Source organism: Zootoca vivipara, chromosome 8 (assembly GCF_965207765.1).
Source record: "Zootoca vivipara chromosome 8, rZooViv2.hap1.1, whole genome shotgun sequence".
Classification (NCBI taxonomy): domain Eukaryota; kingdom Metazoa; phylum Chordata; class Lepidosauria; order Squamata; family Lacertidae; genus Zootoca; species Zootoca vivipara.
In genome coordinates, this window is record NC_142591.1 from 68,960,289 (window position 1) to 68,978,136 (window position 17,848).

A 17,848-nucleotide genomic window follows, 5' to 3' on the forward strand; every position below is an offset into this window, starting at 1 on the left:
TAAAACTACAGAATGGAAGGAAAGGGGGACCTTTTTCTGCCTCCCTGTTCCAGCTACTCTCTTAAGAATATTAGGGGGGTAGGCAGGGGAAAGACTAGACCATGTGAAAAATGAGCATAATATTTTAGCTGCAGTTCTGTCATTTTCAGCTTTGTATTCTTGTTACTAAAAAAGTGTGCCCAGACTTTCCATTGTTGCGCCCATAACCTAGACTTAAGGTGCCAACTAGCTCCTAGCTTTTATATCTCAGTTTCTAGCACTGATCCAGTCATAGCTATGCCCAGGCACTGTAGTCAATAAAGTTGTGGCATGATTCGATCCCATTTCAATTGTGTCCTGGCTGTTATTTTACCCTCTGTCAGTGAGGTGGAGGAAGTGCAGAGCCTGGGCCTGAAAGTGGACGAAAGTAGCCTGGCTAATTTTGAACACTGGTTCCAGGGCTGCGACTCACCAATTCCCTTTGCACAATGGCCTTCACATCCACATTAGCCTCTTAGTTTGGTGGGGATACCTGGCAACTTATGTATAATAATAATAATTTATTTTTACCCAGCCCATCTGGCTGGGTTTCCCCAGCCACTCTGGGCGGCTCCCAACAAAATATTAGAACTACAATAAAGCATTACAAAGTATACCTTGCAACGGAAAATTCACAGAATCCTTATTTAATGAAAAATTCCCAGGACTGGGAGACTGGCAGGGATGCAGGGTGTGGGGTGTGGAACTGAGATGAAACTCAAACTGGCATAAAACAAATATACATTTGTAGCAAAGATACACAGTAAGTTTTTGGTTAGCTACTGAAGTGCCAACAATCTAAGGATTTCCTAGACGACTCGAAGCGAAACATCTGAGCTACACATGCAATAGTGAGAGAGCAGCGGGGGAGGGCACACATATTTTAGCTCTAAAGTGGAATAAAAGCCACAGAATATAAATGAAAAAGAAGTTAAGACTTTTGTAATTAGAAAGAGCCAGCTGCAGCTAATAAGGGAAAGGAATGTCAAACTGGCGAGGAGGGTTGTTTAACTTTACAGCTGCTGAGACACTGAACCCTAGCAAATTAAATCTTTCATTGTACAAATTCTGGTTAGAAAAGCTACAAATTTGGGAGTGGGGGAGAGAGAAAAGTACCAGGAGCTGATCTGGTAAGAACACAACTTCTAAATGGAGGTCTCCCAGTCAGGTAAATCTTTGGCAAAAAAAACCCGCTAATCCGTGTCAGGTGACATTTCTTGTATTCGACCACATCCAGTTGATCTCCTCAAATATTTTCCTTCCTCTCCTCCTTAATCTTTCCAGAGTGTGTTTAAGTAGCACAGACTAATGTTATTTTACCCAAAGAGCCTCAGATTACAGCCGGCTGTACATGCCGTAAGTTTCACTTACTGGCTGCTTGTAAAAGCTATTAGGAGAAAACATCACGAGATCAGGCCCGTCCTCAGATTCAGGTTGGGAAAGGTTGCGTTTCGGTGCTTTTCCCCCAAAGTGGAGAACTGCGTGTTCGTTCCTCTGCTAATGTTTCAGTAAGTCAAATGAAGGTTGAGAGCTGCTACCTCACCGCCCCCCCCGCCTCCCACCCGCTCCAAGACATTTGATGGAAAGAAATTTGGAAGGGAATGAAAATGAGATCTTGAATTCCAACTCCAACCCGCTGGAGAGCGGAGACTTTTTAAAAAAAGAAAAGAAAAAGAATGCTAAAAGTGACTTAAGAAAGGAATTGCTTCTTTAGGTGCACAGAAACATGTATTTTGTCCCACAGCTACCACTGTCCCTGGGCAAAAGAGGGAATGCAGGTTTTTGAAATGACAGGAAAGCCTGCAAAACCTGTTTAGGTGTCGTGGAGTGTGTGCGCTCAACGGGAGCTGCCTTCGGGTCACTGAAAAGCAAAACCTAGCATCTGTTGAAGAATGATCATCGCAAGAGGTGCAGAACGCCCTTAGCAAGGAAATTTCTTCAGTTTCAGAAGACTCATGGCCAAGAGAGAAACTGGCCCAATTTTGAAAATTATGAGCAAACCAGAATACACTTTGCATTCAAACACACAGACACCCAACAAATGTAAATGATGCTGTATGTTTCAACACTGTCTGCAGCTGACCTGGAGTATTTTCTTCCGGTTGATGCATTTCTGACATCAAATATGCTCCTGCCATAACTGAATTTGGTCCATTTGCTGCAACTCACTTACATGTAGAGAACACAGCTATATATCAAGGAAAGTCAGCTAGTAGAAGGGATGGGGAATAAATTTTATTCATTTCACGACTAAATGCAAACCTACATCATTTGCTCTTTTCTGAAACAGTATCTGCACTGAAAAACAGCTAACATCAGAAATTCACGTTTCCTCCCAATTTTGCTGTGCAGTCCTCCAGCCAAGTAATGTGAACAAACATACTGCATATACTGGAGTGTGCATATAAGCGCATATATTAGTGAAACTAACATACAGAAATGCATTGTATAAGGGATCACTACTTTGCAAGAAATGTGTATATTATGCAAGATTGCATACAAACATGTACAGTGGTGCCTCGCTTAACGAATGCCCTGCTTAACGAAATTTCCACTTAACGAAAGGATTTTTCGAGCGGAGGTTGCCTCGCTAGACGAATTCGTTTTATGAAAAAATTGTCTAGCGAATCGCGGATTCCCATAGGAATGCATTGAATTTTTTTTGATTTTTTTTTTTGCCCATAGGAACACATTAATTGAATTTGAATGCATTCCTATGGGATTCGCTAGACAAATTTTTCGTTATAAGAAAAGACCCGTGGAACGAATTAAATTCATCTAGCGAGGCACCACTGTATACAGTTGTACTTTGGATCCCAAACACCCTGGAACTCGGACGTTTTGGCTCCCAAACACCGCAAACCCGGAGGTTATTGTTCTTTTGAAACCCGAATGTCCGACGGGGCTTCCGCGGCTTCTGGTTGGCTACAGGAGTTCCCTGCAGCCAATTAGAAGCCGCGGTTTGGTTTTGGAAATCGAATGGACTTCCGGAACGGATTCCGTTCGACTTCCAAGGTACGACTGTATATTAGTAGAAATTCATGGATGAATTTTTATGAGGAGTTAAAAAATATATACAAAGTGAAAGTGTGGAGAACTGAAGGCTCAAAAAAGACAGAAAGCAAGAGAAATAGTAATTGACAAGTTCACTCATCCCTAGCTATCGTGCCTATAATGCAACAAGCAAGCAAAGCAGATCCCAAAGATTCTCTGCTTCCGAACCCTTTAGCACCATAACTACCATTTTACCTCCCAACTCTACAGAGAGTACTCCATCTATGGAAAGTGGCCTTATAGCAGGTGAGGCTATTTATCCACCTAACCTAGTGCTGTGTTGGGTGGGCAGAGGTCTTTCTCATCACCTACCTGATCTATTTACCTGGCGATGATAGGCGCCAGATATGCAGCCCTCTGCATGCAAAGCAGGGCTGCCTTCACAAGGCAGCTTATTTCATCTCCCCGATGTCTCCCCAATTGCTAATTTCTGCATCGCACTATATTTGAGATTGCACACAATGTAAAAGCCGCTTCCAGAAAACTAAACACAGGCAGAGAGGGGAAGTCCTGCTGAACAAGCAGAAGCCCTTGTGTTAGCAGAATACCACCCTTGGACTACAGCTTCTGCTTGAAAGTCATGGTTCTAATTCTTGCCCAGATGTCTAAGCACTGAACTCCACTAAAAAGGAATGTGTTCAGGTTACTTTGGGATGTGGAGAGTCCTTTCGAATATGGAGAGAACCACCAAGCCAGCAGCCCCATTTTTAGGTACCCCTCTGCCGCGATTTCCCCTCCCCTTCAACAGTTGACAAGCCGCCCCCTGAAATTAAGCCCCCAAGTGAGACCAACCTCAAATCAACAATTATATCTAACAGTAGGAGGGAGTTGCGGCAACCCCATCTAATTCAGCAGGATTCCAGTCCCACAACAAAGAAACCACAACCCTCCGTCATCTCAGGATCCTCGAGTTCTCTGTGCCCAGCTGAACTCAACATTGCATTGATTTAAATTAAGAAAAGGGAGAGGGGGGGAAAAACCCTTAACTACTTTCAGACACTTTATTTGCCAATGAAATATCCATGCCAGATTGCCAGGAAGCAGATCCCTGGCTGGAGAGAGACCATGGTTTTAAAGCAATCTGTTAGGGGGCAGAACTGAGCCATCCCTGCCTATAGTGTGAACATTCGTTCATTTTGTCTCACTGTCAAATAGGGTTTTCTTAAGTTTCGATTTCATTAAAAATCAATAAACTCATTTTATAGGGAAGGAAGAATGTGCAAAAAAAATCTAACAATGGGAACATGGTAGGAAATATACAGTCAGTATATCACAACAATGGGATTTAAGTTACTTAAAAGCCTTCTTGCCAAGCTAGCAGTTTGAAAGCATGTCAAAGTGAAAGTCGATAAATAGGTACCGCTCCAGTGGGAAGGTAAACGGGGTTTCCGTGTGCTGCTCTGGTTCGCCAGAGGCGGCTTAGTCATGCTGGCCACATGACCTGGAAGCTGTACACCGGCTCCCTCAGCCAGTAAAGCGAGATGAGCGCCGCAAACCCAGAGTCGGTCACGACAGCACCTAACAGTCAGGGGTCGCTTTACCATATTTACATCTGATCAGAATGAAATAATACAGTTGTACCTTGGTTTTCAAACAGCCTCGTTCTTGAATGTTTTGGCTGCCAAACGATCAAAACCCGGAAGTGACTGTTCCGGTTTTCGAACATTCTTTTCAAAGCTAAACGTCTGATGGGGCTTCCGTGGCTTTCAATTGGCTGCAGGAAGCTCAGAAGTCATGCTTTGGAAGTCAAACAGGCTTCCGGAACAGATTCTGTTCGACTTCCAAGGTACGACTGTAATAATTTTATTATGTATATGCCACCCATCTGACTAGGTTGCCCCAGCCACACTGGCTGGCTCCCAACAAAATATTTTTTAAAAATAAAACACCATCCATTAACAACTTCCCTGAACAGGGCTGCCTTCAGATATCTTCTAAAAGTCAAATAGTTGTTTATCTTTTTGACATCTGATGGGAGGGCATTCCATGGGGCATGTGCCACTACTGAGAAGGCCCTCTGCCTGTTTCCCTATAGCGAGACCTCAGTGTCTGGGCTGGACAATGATATAGCTCTCACAGGGAAACATGTAACCAATAGATCATTATTTACAAATAAAATGAATAAATATACATACTTAACCATACCTGCCAAGTTCCTCTCTGAAAAATAAGGGACCGGACTGAAAGTAGCATACTGGAAGTAGCGTGGCGGCTATTTTGGAACTGGGCGGAGCATGCTCAGAAGTGACTTTTGATGCTGCTGTGCCCAGTTCCAAAATGGCTGCCGCACCAGAAGTCGCGCTGCAGACATTTTGGAACTGGGCAGAGCAGCATCAAAAGTCACTTCTGAGCATGCTCCACCCAGTTCCAAAATGGCCGCCGCGCCAGAATAAACCGGGGGGAAACAAAAAAAATCTGTTTTTTCGGCTGGGGACAGCTGGAAAAACGGGGGTTTCCTGGGGAAAACGGGAGACTTGGCAGCTATGTACTTGACACTTGTACAGGGCCTGCAAGCACGCCATCTACATTATCTAGTTGTAATCATTCCAACAAACCTGTGAGTTAAGTCAATATGATGGCTCCCCATACTGTAGATGGGAGCACCGAGACAGAAAGTTGCCTTCCGAAAGCCAGCGTATGAGCTCCTTGCTGAGGCAAGTTTTGACTCACAGCTCAGCTTCTTAGCCACTATGCTAACCAGATGAATGGGTATCCATTCATCCATAAAAGGATCTGAATCATCTCACTTTTTATAGGCATTCCTTTGTTTTGTTGGTTCATTAAAGCCAAGGACCACATCTGTCTACATCTTGTTGTACTGTAGAAAAATCCTGACTTGTACACTTGCACGCTATGTGATATTAACGGCATGAATTCAATTAACATGCACATCTTTTGTTATCCTGTGCAAATAGCAGCCATGGGGCAATCTGAGCAGTTGCAGGCAGTAGGGATTGGGATGTGGCAGTAGAGTATCACTCTATCCTCCGCCCTCCAGACAAAAATTGCCTGTGTGGTTGGCATTGCAAGGAAAGCTCCCATTGGTTCCAGTGGAGGCTTCCCTTGAAATGCAAATAGCAGCTGCAGAGAGTATGTTTTTGTAAGTGTATTAAGGACCATAGAAACCTACAAAACATATGAATGGAGTCACACCACAGGCAGGAATGCCTTTGCATTCAAACCTCCCCCTTGCTTCTTTGCCATACAGAGAGAGAGAGAGAGAGAGAGAGAGAGAGAGAGAGAGAGAGAGAGAGAGAGAGTGCACAATCCTGTAAAGATTTACCAGGGAACAAGACCATGACAACAGAGGGATTTTTTTTCTGAGAACGTGCACACACAGGATTGCATTGTGACACCCTTTACATGTGAACAAGATGCGATATCAATGCCCTCTACTGCAGCCTCAAGTTCGGCTCCTAACATCTGAGATCACTAGCCAACTGCTCATGTTCAGTGAGCTAACATAACTTAAAAGCACTACTTTCCGCCTTGATACACGACACATCTTATTGATTCGCTTATTCTTGGCTGTTCTTTTAATTTTATTTCAAATATTGTATTTTATTTTAAATATTGATTGGAAAAGTTACAGCAATCCTCACTCGAGGTCCAATCTCTCAAAAGCGCCTGTCTCGGGCTGTGTGTATCATAACCCTTCTTTAGCACAAAAAATGTAGCTTTTCTCAATACAGAATCATTCACCCTCATCCTCAAAATGCTGCTTTCAATCTGCACTGATCGTAGATCCTGCCATTCACATTGGGGGGGGGGGTATATTTACATGACACGTGTTTGAAAACCCTCACCTTGATTAGGTTATCCATAGCTTTTTCCTCCCTGAACACACGCCAGATGGAAGGGGCAGTTGTGATCTTGGTATATGCCCACCTGCAATGTGGATACACAAACATCCAGAGTGCCAGAACCACCTACATCTGTTTCCAAATCTGTACACTGTGGGGTAAACTGCAACAAGCTTTTATTTTCAGGATGAAACCAGTTTCTCAAATCGTGCTTTCCAGGAACAAAAAAAATTATGCAATGGATCTAGATTGAGTATGGACTGCATAGAAAAAAACAAGTACTAAGTCTCCACTGATCCCACAATAAAATGCGGTGTGTGCGCAGCTGAAGAAGGCGTCAAATGCATTGATTGGGCATTACAAGTTCCCCAAGCAGTGCACTGCATTGCCACGGTTTGCAGAACGAGCCAGGTGATCCCCATCCAAGAATGCATTAAGAGATCAAAACAACACCAGTGCATTAGCAATCTTGGAAAGCCAGCTCCTGAAAGTGCTATCAAAACACGAGTTGAAAAATCAGGACGGGCTTCTCCTCATAATTGGTCTGCTGGCTTGCAACCCGCATACGTTTTGAAATATTTGCAAGAGGTTTGTGAGGGGAGCACTCTCCTTTCCCGGCTCTCTAAGATCTGCGATGACACCTACCTGCAATGCCAGCAAAATGATTTGAGATGTTGGGCTGGTTATCCTACGAATGGAGGTCATCAGAGCGGGGGCCTGTTAAGCACAGCTGAAGCACGGCTCTTCCAGAATTAGTCAGAAGCTAAATTTTTGAAAAAGCTTCCCACAGAAGCACAATTTGATCTAGCAGTGCTTTTCCCTGTGGCCGAGATCTTCCTACCTTGTTGCCTAAAGCCACACATATGAACGCATGCATACCATATGTTAAAAGCGCCCCTCCAAAAACCCTGAGAACTGTAGTTTATGGGTGCTGGGAAGCATAGCTTTGTAAGGAGCAAACAAAGGTTCCCGTGATTCTTCTGGAGTGGTGTTCTGTAAATGCGAAGTAAATGGCGTCCAAGCCCCATTCAGCAAAGGTTCCCAGCAATGCTCTGCCTTGTTTGCAAGCAATGCTAAGTTGAACGATGGTTTAGCATGCTGGTGCATAGTGAGAAAGTCACAGCCACTTTGGCTATCCCCCACTCCTGCTACTTTTCCGGAAGTTAAGCCATGGTTTGGCTTAGCATTACTGTGTATCCAAAACCCAGTCTCTTCATTTGTCTGCCCCCAAACAAAACAAGAATAGCCCTTGGTAACAGAATGTGGCTTGTCTGGAGTAGGACAAACTATAAACCCAGGATTCAGATGTAAGGCTAACCCAAACCGTGGCTTAGTTGCTGGTAGTACAGGAGGAGGAGAAATGAAGCAACCATGATTTTCTGGCTTGCATCCATGCTAAGCCATAGTTTATTTTACCACTGTGTACAAACCAAGCCACCGTTTCTTCTGCATAGGTGCAGTCCATTTCCTATTGAGTGCAGGGAAAGAATGAGTAACTAATGCTTGAACAGCCTCTCTTAAGTGCCCCAATGTCAGTTTCTGTTCTGTGGCAGGGGAGGGGGTAATTACCAATTCCTCCAATATCCTCCCGTTTTTATACCGTGTTTCTCATATTATAAGACACGTCTTATATTTATTTTTTCCTCAAAAAAACACACTATGGCTTATTTTCAAGGGATGTCTTATTTTTTCCCTCCTCCTCCTGCCGCGGCCGGCATTGCTGCTGCGCCTATCACTATGTCTTATTTTCGGGGTATGGCTTATATTCCTTGAATGCTTAAAAATCCTGCTATGGCTTATTTTATGGGTATGTCTTAAAATATGAGAAACAGGGTAACAAAATATACTATTATGCTACCCTCTCTCTTTTTAAGAATAAAGGCATGCATTCATCCTCATTGCAGGAACAGAAGTTGATATGAAAGTGAGTTAAGAGAGGGCGTTCCATGGGTAAAATACTTACTCGTCACTCATCCCACGCTCGTCAAGAAGCAATCAATTGGGCTAAACCCGCCAATTTAGAATAAAAGGCACAGGATCCATAAAAGACTCAAAAGTGTGAATTCATATTGCTTTGTTTAAATGCGTTAAATTATCACAACATTAAATCTGGGGTGCCCTTTGAATAAGTATGGTGTCATGTGGGCAGGGCAGAAAACATGCACACATAGGATGCACTTAAGGCACGGCAAACTGGGGAGTGTACAGCAGCATAGCTGCCAAGTTATCCCTTTTTTTAAGGGATTTTCCATTATGCTGAATAGGCTTCCTCGCGAGAAAAGGGAAAACTTGGCAGCTATGTACAGCAGGGATGTCCAACCGGGTCAACCGCAATTGACAGGTTGATCCCCTTGTGCTAGTGGTCGATTGCAGGCTCATTTTCCTCCACGGTGGAAGAAGAGTATCTAGCCCTGCCCCTTCAATTGCGCACGAATGCAAAGATGGAAGAGGGAGTTATTGCTGTGCCCCCCCTAAAAAAGCTCAACAACTTTGGTTCACCCCCCCCAAAAAAAAAGGGTAGGTCACTGTTGTACAGCATTAGTGGGCTTTTGCACTGTAAGGGAACAAATCATAGCAAATCCACAGAGAAAGACTAGCACTTTAAGTCTGCAATCCTATACTTGTGTCTATTTGGAAGCAAATCTCCTTGAGTTCTATGGGGCTTACTCCCAGGCAACTGGTTATGGGATTGCTGCCTGCCTCACAGAATTCAAAATACTCCAAAATAATTCATAACATGACTGCCCCATAACGTGAAAATTCTGGATTACAGCAGAACAGTATCAATGTTCCTTCGGAATAAAGTTCCACTGCGTTCAGCAGGGCTGACTCACAGCTGAGTGTGCACAGGATCACATCCGTTTCCCCTCCCCCCTTTTTTCCCCATCTCTGCAGATCTGTGAAAAAAATCTACCCCAACACAAAAAAGGGCACATCCAATATTAGAAAGGCTTTCTTTGAGGAGGTCTTCCACTTAAAGCCAAACCACTGACACCACAGAGCTCCAGCGCCGATGCATTAAAACAGCACGAAAAGATTTGGATGGGCAACCTAGAGCCTAATTGCCAGGCAGTGTTTGTTTAATAGAAAAACTAATTTTGACAGAGCAGGGAAGCCGAGCTTATTTCTCAAGTTTGGAAGGATAGAGCAAAACGCTGGAAATTATTTGCTCTGGACTTGCCTGACAATGCAATTGTGTCGGTTCTGCTTAATCCTCTGCACACATTTTTTCCTGATAGGAATAGGTATCTATCACTCTTCTGTCCAAATCTAATTTTGAAAGGGCAGAAAACATGGAACTGTATCACACACACACACACGGAGTTGTGCAGATTACAGAGATAAAATCCTTAAGTGGTTTATAAATGAACTTTATTTAACTGGGCACTGGATTGCATTCGTGGGGCTGCCCCTGTATGTTTTAAACCGACATGTGGAGCAACACTTTGCTGTTGCTGTTGCTGTCAATGCAAAGCTACTTTGGGAGGAGACCATCGGGAGCAGAGAGGGGTTTAACCCTTTCACGCAAAGCCAATCTTCCCCACACAATTCTAAATGCATGTTTCCACACATTTGAAACCCGACACATTTGGTGGGGGAACTGGGACAGGCCAAAGAGCGAGAAATCCGTGGATGGGATGAAAATTAAGCACCTCTTCATTCTTCTCTGTTGCAAATTCCATCATCCCCAACCTGATTTTCTTTGGGGTTTATTTTTTAAATACACCGATACACTGTTGCATACATAAATGCGTAACATGTACCTTGCCCCTTAATAAAGCTTGTGTTTCTTTCCTCCCCAAATAACTCAAGAGACCCAGCATATTTTATGAATTCCAGAAAGCCCCTAGTGTACATGGCTAGGAAAACAAACAAATTGGATGGTTTGTGAAACACTATATAGCACAGCCACCATAACCTCCCAGATGAATATTTGCTAAAAATTCTGCCTTGTACATACAGACATATGAATATATATTTCTTTCTGCCTGTGTGTGTGTGTGTGTGTTTTAAAGCTGTATTTTAAATACCATTAGTCAAAAGAAATGATAGATTTGCTTGCCATTCTCGACTGGATGCGACTCCACAGAGGAGCTGATCCACGCCAGGAATTTTATTTCATTAAGTGATATTATGGAGCATCTGAGATCACATAAGAGACACGAGAGAGAGCCAGGAAGGTTCTAAATGCCAGTACCCCACAGCGTGTGCCTGATTATTTGCAGATGGGGGCGAGTGTGCGGGGAAAATTGTTACAGGAATCTTAATTCCATGTTTCGGCATTCTGCAGCAAGCATCGCTTTTTACCTTCCGCTATATGCAAAGATTAGCCATTAACATCCCAGTGCACATTCCTTTAAATGAGCTGAACACTTTGCATTTTCATAGACCACAATAAAAAGCCCAGGAGGGACAGCACAGACTAACTTCAATAAGTCAGCTGTCAACACCAATTCTTATGCAGCCAATATCTGAACATCCAACAAGAAGCTAAGCTAGACTCAAATCTCTTTGGGGCAAGCCAGTCATCCCATAAACACAACCACTGGTCTAAGATCAACTCGGGAACATGGGATCAATTAAAACCAGCTTATAGGGCTTTCTTTTTTCTTTTTAGCAGGAGGGGGAGTAGAAGAGAGGGATAATTCGCACAACGCGAGTTAGATTTAGGTTCTCCTGCTACGCAGTTCTTAAGCCGTCTTGCAAAAGACCGTCTAGCCTGGGGTCTGAGGTAGTTCCACATTTAATTAAAGGCACACACTACAGCTTTTATGTTGACAAAGGAAATTCAACTGGTCACTAATCAAAAGAAGAGTATGATGTTTTAACCACTCACTACCCAAAAAAAGGAGAAACGTTTAAGCTACCTGGTAGAAAGTGGAGGGGAAACTTCAAGGGGAAAAAAATCTACACGCTACACTTCTACAAAGACTACTTAGCACAATTTTGCCATCCCAAATTTCTTAGGACTACTCGATCCTCAGTGCAGTTTTCATGCACTCCTGAAAACCTGCAGTTGTATTTCACGAAGCTTTAGCAAAAAAAAAAAAAAAAGCAACCGGGTTTTAATGTTACCCGACAAAACCTGGAAAAATGTATAGGAGGAGGAAGAGAGGACTACATACAAAATTGATTTTTAAATGGTAGGTGGATTTTCGGAGATAAAAACGGGGAAAGTTTATGCATTCCCTACAGACCTTTTCAAAGTGACGCAGGTGAAAAGGTGCAGTGTGTGTTTCTGTCCACATGGGTACTGTTATAGCAACATTTTGCTTGTTCTGTCAGCTACGGCTTCTTGCTGATGGAAAGAGACGATGAAGCAAAACATTTATTGCGCCTAAAGATTCGGTTACCTCCCTGTGTATCCTTGTTAAGCCCACATACCTGCTCACCCGGGGGTTCAATAATATACACCATTTGCTGAAAGGACGTCCCCATTCACAACACTACAATCATCTCACCGGGCAAGATTTGCATGCATTGTTCAGATACTCTAAAACCATCCACACAGAGGAAGCAGCGAGAAGGGATGATGTCAAAATAGTTACTCTGGCTTGTTTTCACCCACTATGCTCATGCACAGAGCACTAACAGTAAAAGGTTATTTCCGCTACATGGCGGACTTCAACAAACAATGTACAATTGAGGACTGGGGTGTGTGGGTGTGGGTGTGTATTGTAATTATTATTTTGCCACAGGCAAAACTTGCACCTTGGTCCATTCTCCTTTCCTTTTATAGAAAAGCAAAAGTACCCCATGCATACATTTTGAGACAAAGCCGTCAGATTAACAACATGCCAACCAAGACTTGACACTGGGTTACATAGCTTCCTCTTCAAATCTAACAAAGGTCACACCCACAATATACATTTAAAGCACATCAACGTAACACACATCGTTGCAACCTTCTCCCCTTGATTTCAATAGGAGCCACCTGCAATTAGTAGAGCACAGATGTAACTCAATATGTCTAATTAATTTCATTTTTAAAAATTCTGTTGCGACCCACTATGGAAGGATTATTCCTTTCGGTTCCAATGATATGTTTTAGTGCACAAATTACCTTCCCTTTGCTGTTTTATCATGATTTTTATATTAATTTCCGGTTGGTCCATTTTTAGGCTGTTTTGGTAATACTGAAGCTTTTTGTTATTTTTTTAAAAAAATTGAATTTGTTTTAGGGATTGAGTTGTCTTTGTATATTTTGCTGATTTCTGTAAACTTTGGTGAACAAAAAAATATATATCTAGAAATAGCACAATTTAAAAATCCCTCAAAGACACCCAATAAATACTTATATACACAAAGAAGCTGTCATTAAATCAAAGGCCTAACCAAACCCAATCATTATAAGGCTAGAAAGCAATCAAGGCAAGCTCCACACTCCAAGGAACAACTTTCAAGTCGTTACCATGATACAATTTAATCTATATAATCCAAATCTATTGCCACTTCCCTTCAGGCAAAGCCTAAAAGAAAACGGTTTGATATTAAAGTCGCTTGGTCAGCTTCAAGGCAACCAGCAGGAAAGAAATTAAGTGGAGTCTTTCTTTTCTTTTCTTTTCTTGAGGCGAGACAATGGGTTTGAGTGCTTCAGAACTTCACTTGGGACACAAACTGCGATACCCACAAAATTCGAACTGCAGTGGCAACTGAAGCCAAGGATCGGGGTGGTGGAGAGCAAGCACCCAAGGGAAAGAAAAGAATCTTAGTGCTCTGTCACCAAACAGGAGCTCAAAAAGGATAGACTGAAGATGCAAAGACTGGTCTGTTTGGGACAGAAACAAGCCATCTCACCAACTGGAGGAGATGCTTGGTTCATTCACATCTTAGGCTTGACACTGATGTAAGAGGTCTCTATAAACACCCAAGCATTTGTGAGAAGTAACAGATTCATTGATTGGTACAGCTCAATTGTTGTGTACATGGACAGCCAGCCTGTGGAACCTGTGGATAACCGTACAAATAAATGTGCAGCTCAATCTGTACACAGGTTGTACACCCGTTGACCATGATGTGTGAACACAGCCCAACACACGGGTGTTTGTTCCTAGAAATATAATCACTGCAAGAACTAAAGGCGCAAGCCTGTGATTATTGACCCAGAAGCAAAACCTGCTGAATTCACCATTAGGATTTTCTCCCTGACGAGTATTACAGGATTGCAATCGAAATAAAAGAGTATGAAGGAATCACATTAGTGCTGGAAAGGGACTGAAGACAAGATGATCCAAACAAATACCCTGGGCCCACAAAGCAGGATACCACATCAGCCACACCACAAAGTAACACCCCATTCCAAGCAGTGTGGTTAACAGGAAATGCCACCAACTTCTATTTCCTGTTTCACACTTCTTTGCAGCATGCCACATGTGAGGCTGGTGCATCTATCCTGCGAGGAGATGCGTATGTTCTCTGTGCAAGGATAGCTAATGCATCCCCCTGTGAAGATGATGTGAAAAGGTAGGGAAAAAACACAAAACAGAAAGCAAAAGTAACTTCAGACTTCCTTCCCTCCCTTGCCCCGCTCTCCAGCTTAAAGTCTCAACAGCAAGGAACACAAAAGACCCTTAAAGTCAGAAGTATATTCATGGAACAGCTTACAAGTCATCTAGTAAGTAGTCACCTGTCTAGTTGCCCACAGCAAATTCAGATATAGCTCTAGGAAATCAGGAATAAGAATTGCCTCTTGTCATCCCCCTCCCTCCTTTTTTTTGGCCATTAACTTTATTAATTTGGCCATTAATAATAAATGGCAAAGTTTTAAGCCCTTGTGTACCTTTCCCCCCTTTTTACAGACTCCTTTTCAAAGCTGCTTTAATAAAGCAAACTCAAGCGAGTGAGTCAAGCCACAGAACACTGGGTGAGGGGACAGGGGGGGAAAACCAGTGGAAATGGGTTAACTACGTAATCGGACCTGGAAGAAAGCGACTTGCTGTACTCAAACTATCAAATTTCCCCTAAAAGCAACTTTCTAAATCTGCTGGCATAAGTCTTCTGGAAATGATAGGGCTGCCAGTCACTGAAGAAAGTGAGAATCAGTTCCTCAAGTTATTAGGTAGATCTCGATGAATCACTACAGAGCTGCAACTGTCTTCTTGGAGCAGCAAAGAGTATCGAGAGAGAATAGATTTCCCACATTCTCTTGATTTCCCAAACAGGAGAGGCACAGCAAATGAGGTTGCTCTATAAGCAGCAGCTCAAAACAGCAGCATGAAAACAGTCGTGTCATTCTATGCTGCTAACTGGGGAGCAACACACTGGAAGAAACTAAAAAAAGAGGTGAAAGGAATGCCAGCTGATGGAGGGACTTACGGGGGCCACCATGCCAGGCTAGCTGCAGAATTCTCCCCTGTTCAGTTGGAGTGAGAATTCCTCGCAACCCTTAAAGCAGGAAAGTTACAAGGTGCACTTATAAAAATGCATGGGACTCACAAGTTAGCACAGATCAGCCGTGAAAGTGAGCAGCATTCAGTTGTGAGCACGTATGGGAGACAACCACTATTAGGGTACTGCCCGCATTAAAGGATTTACTGTCACTCTTTGATCACTATCTAGAAATCAGATGCTAATGCTGCAATCCACTGCACACTTAGCGAGAACAAAGTCCCACTGAAATCTGTGTGACTAAGCATGTACAGGATCAGACTCTTATTTCCTATAAGACAACCTACTGCCCAACATACTCTAGGTCTAGGAGATCCATTGCCAATGAATGGATTTATGCTGTAAACTTAGACTGCCACACATCATCCCTTACGTGCGCACGCACATTTATTTATTTTTAAAGACCTTATTCAGTGACTCTAATTGAAAAAAGTTAACCTCTGTCCATCTCCCAGAGGGACCAGCCTAGAGGGAGGGTGGGCATGTTCAGCTCAGAACACCTAGAGCAAAATTATTGTCTGTAATTAGCTCGAGTTTCCTTCGCTTGGCCCATGAGCTCTCTACATAGAAAGGTACTCCATGTAAACTTACTTGCAATCATTATCACCCTCCAGCCCTGATTCACAATCGCCAGTACATGGGAGTGGGGGGGGGGAATTGTTGAACAACTTTTTAGCCCACCTTGACTGCCGTTCCAACAGAGCAACTACAAAGCATTAAAGCATAACAAGCCGCTCAATTTCAAGTGGCTAAAAATGCACTTCTCCCACCCCAATCCTACACCAGCAAGCCAGGGGCAAAACTAGGCTTTATTTCACCTGGGTCAAAGACCCAGTTTGGCACACACACACAACCCCTGTGCATTTGCATGCACACACACAGGATGGTAGTCTCAATGGCACCCCTCTGGGGGCTTCGTCTGGGCAAAAAAGACCTGGCCAGCCTCCCCACCCCCACCTATGGCTCTGCAGCAAGGCTGCAAAATCCACTGAGTGCAGCACAATTTCCTTCTGTGTGAAGGTGCATATATATATATAGGATCAGCCTGTTACCCACATGCCTGGGACCGATTTATGAATGACCCTAATTAGGATTAGGATGTCTGAATCAGACAGGAAGGGCTCAAGGGCTTTTAACGGGGTATCCCTCTATTGGGAGGGGGGAAGCTTGTGAGAAAGGGAACTTTTTTCCTCCATGGAAAGGGAAGGCCAAATGAACCGAAGTAACCCTATGCAGCCTTTTAAAGCTGAGAGAGACTCAGATGCCATGTCAGCTACTGGAGGCCACAAACGGGCAAACCCAAGTGGGGGAAAAGGGAAGCCAGCCAGCTTGAGGAAAGATGGAGAGCCGAGAGGTGAAGGTCCGGAGTAGCCTGGCTAAGACTCTACTCACCTCTCCTGCTGCGTCTCCAGCGGCCGCCTTGGCAGTGACTGTAATCCATACAGTTCAGGATGATCAAGGCAAAAGAGAAGACACGGAACCGCATCCTTCGGCTCCGGGGACTCGCGGCAGCAGCAGCAGCAAAAGGACGGGGGCTGCAGGTCGCCGGCAGCGGCGTCGGGGAGTCACCAGAAACCGCCCTCCTTGGAAGCGGCGAGGGGACAAGGCAGAGCGAGGCGCGCAAGGCAGGACCGCGGCGGCGGCGGCGGCAGCAGCAACAGCAGCAGCCGAGTCGCTCACACGCCTCCGGAGCCCCTTAGTACATCCAGCCAAGTCCCGGCAACTTCCAGCATCTCCTCGGACCTGAAAGACGGAGGAAGGAAATAAACGTTAAACACGCGCGCGCGCATACACACACAGACATAATACGGAGCGATCAATAGTTTTAAGGCTGTCAGCAACCCTGTACTATATACTCAATTACCCGGGAGTAAGCCCCGCGGAACTCTACGGGGCTTACTTCCGAGTAGACGCGTGCAGAACCGCCCGTTGGGTTTTGCACACTCTTGGGAGTAAGCGACCTTGACTCCGACGGGGTTTACTCTAGAGTAACCAACCAGACATTGGGCTGCTTCACTAGTAACCATACCTATTTCGAGGGCTGGAGCCGCATGAGCGGCTTTAAATATATATATATTATATTATAAATATATATATTTTAAAGGAATGATTTTCCTTTTCTCCGGCTCCCCCCCCCCCAGTAGATCAACCTTTAAGGTTCCCTGGAAGCAGGGTGGGATCGACGCCGTCCGATCCTGGTTATCTCCAGGTTGGGTCTGTTAGTTTCCGACGAGCCTCGCAGCCCGATCCTCTACGCGCGTTCTCTCGGGCGCAAACCTCGCGCTGCGTTTCCCTAGCCTTCCAGGTGAGCGCGATGCAGCCGATCCCGCGCACGTGGCTTGGGAAAGAAGCCCCGCCGCTCGCAACTAGGGCCTTTTAAACCTCGTGCGCAGGAAGCGCGCCCCGGCAGGAACGAAACCGCGCTAACCCCAAACGTAGCCACACCCTGTCCCTAATTCACGAGACGCGCTGATTCCACTCGGCCGGGCAGCCGGGCTCGCCCCCTTAACGACGGAGACGCTCAGAGGTGCTTTAAATATCGCAGGGGGTGGGGGAAGAAGGAGGGGAGGGGGGGAAAGAAGAAG

General features: G+C 44.4%; 1 protein-coding gene across 3 annotated transcripts in view; it reads right to left on the minus strand.

Moving 5' to 3' along the window:
- RSPO2 (R-spondin 2) overlaps nucleotides 1-17,848 on the minus strand; it is a 99,077-nt gene that overhangs the window by 80,786 nt on the left and 443 nt on the right. Inside the window, exons 1-2 of one of the 3 annotated variants that reach the window (XM_088675834.1) lie at nucleotides 17,414-17,618; nucleotides 16,656-17,006 (exon numbers count right to left, since the gene is read on the minus strand). In XM_088675834.1, coding sequence (XP_088531960.1) covers nucleotides 16,656-16,749 — 94 coding nt within the window. In that variant the 5' untranslated portion in view covers nucleotides 16,750-17,006; nucleotides 17,414-17,618. Of the gene's footprint in view, nucleotides 1-16,655; nucleotides 17,007-17,413; nucleotides 17,619-17,848 lie in introns of those variants that run through there. The other 2 variants (XM_035125310.3, XM_088675835.1) reach the window with 2 other exon arrangements.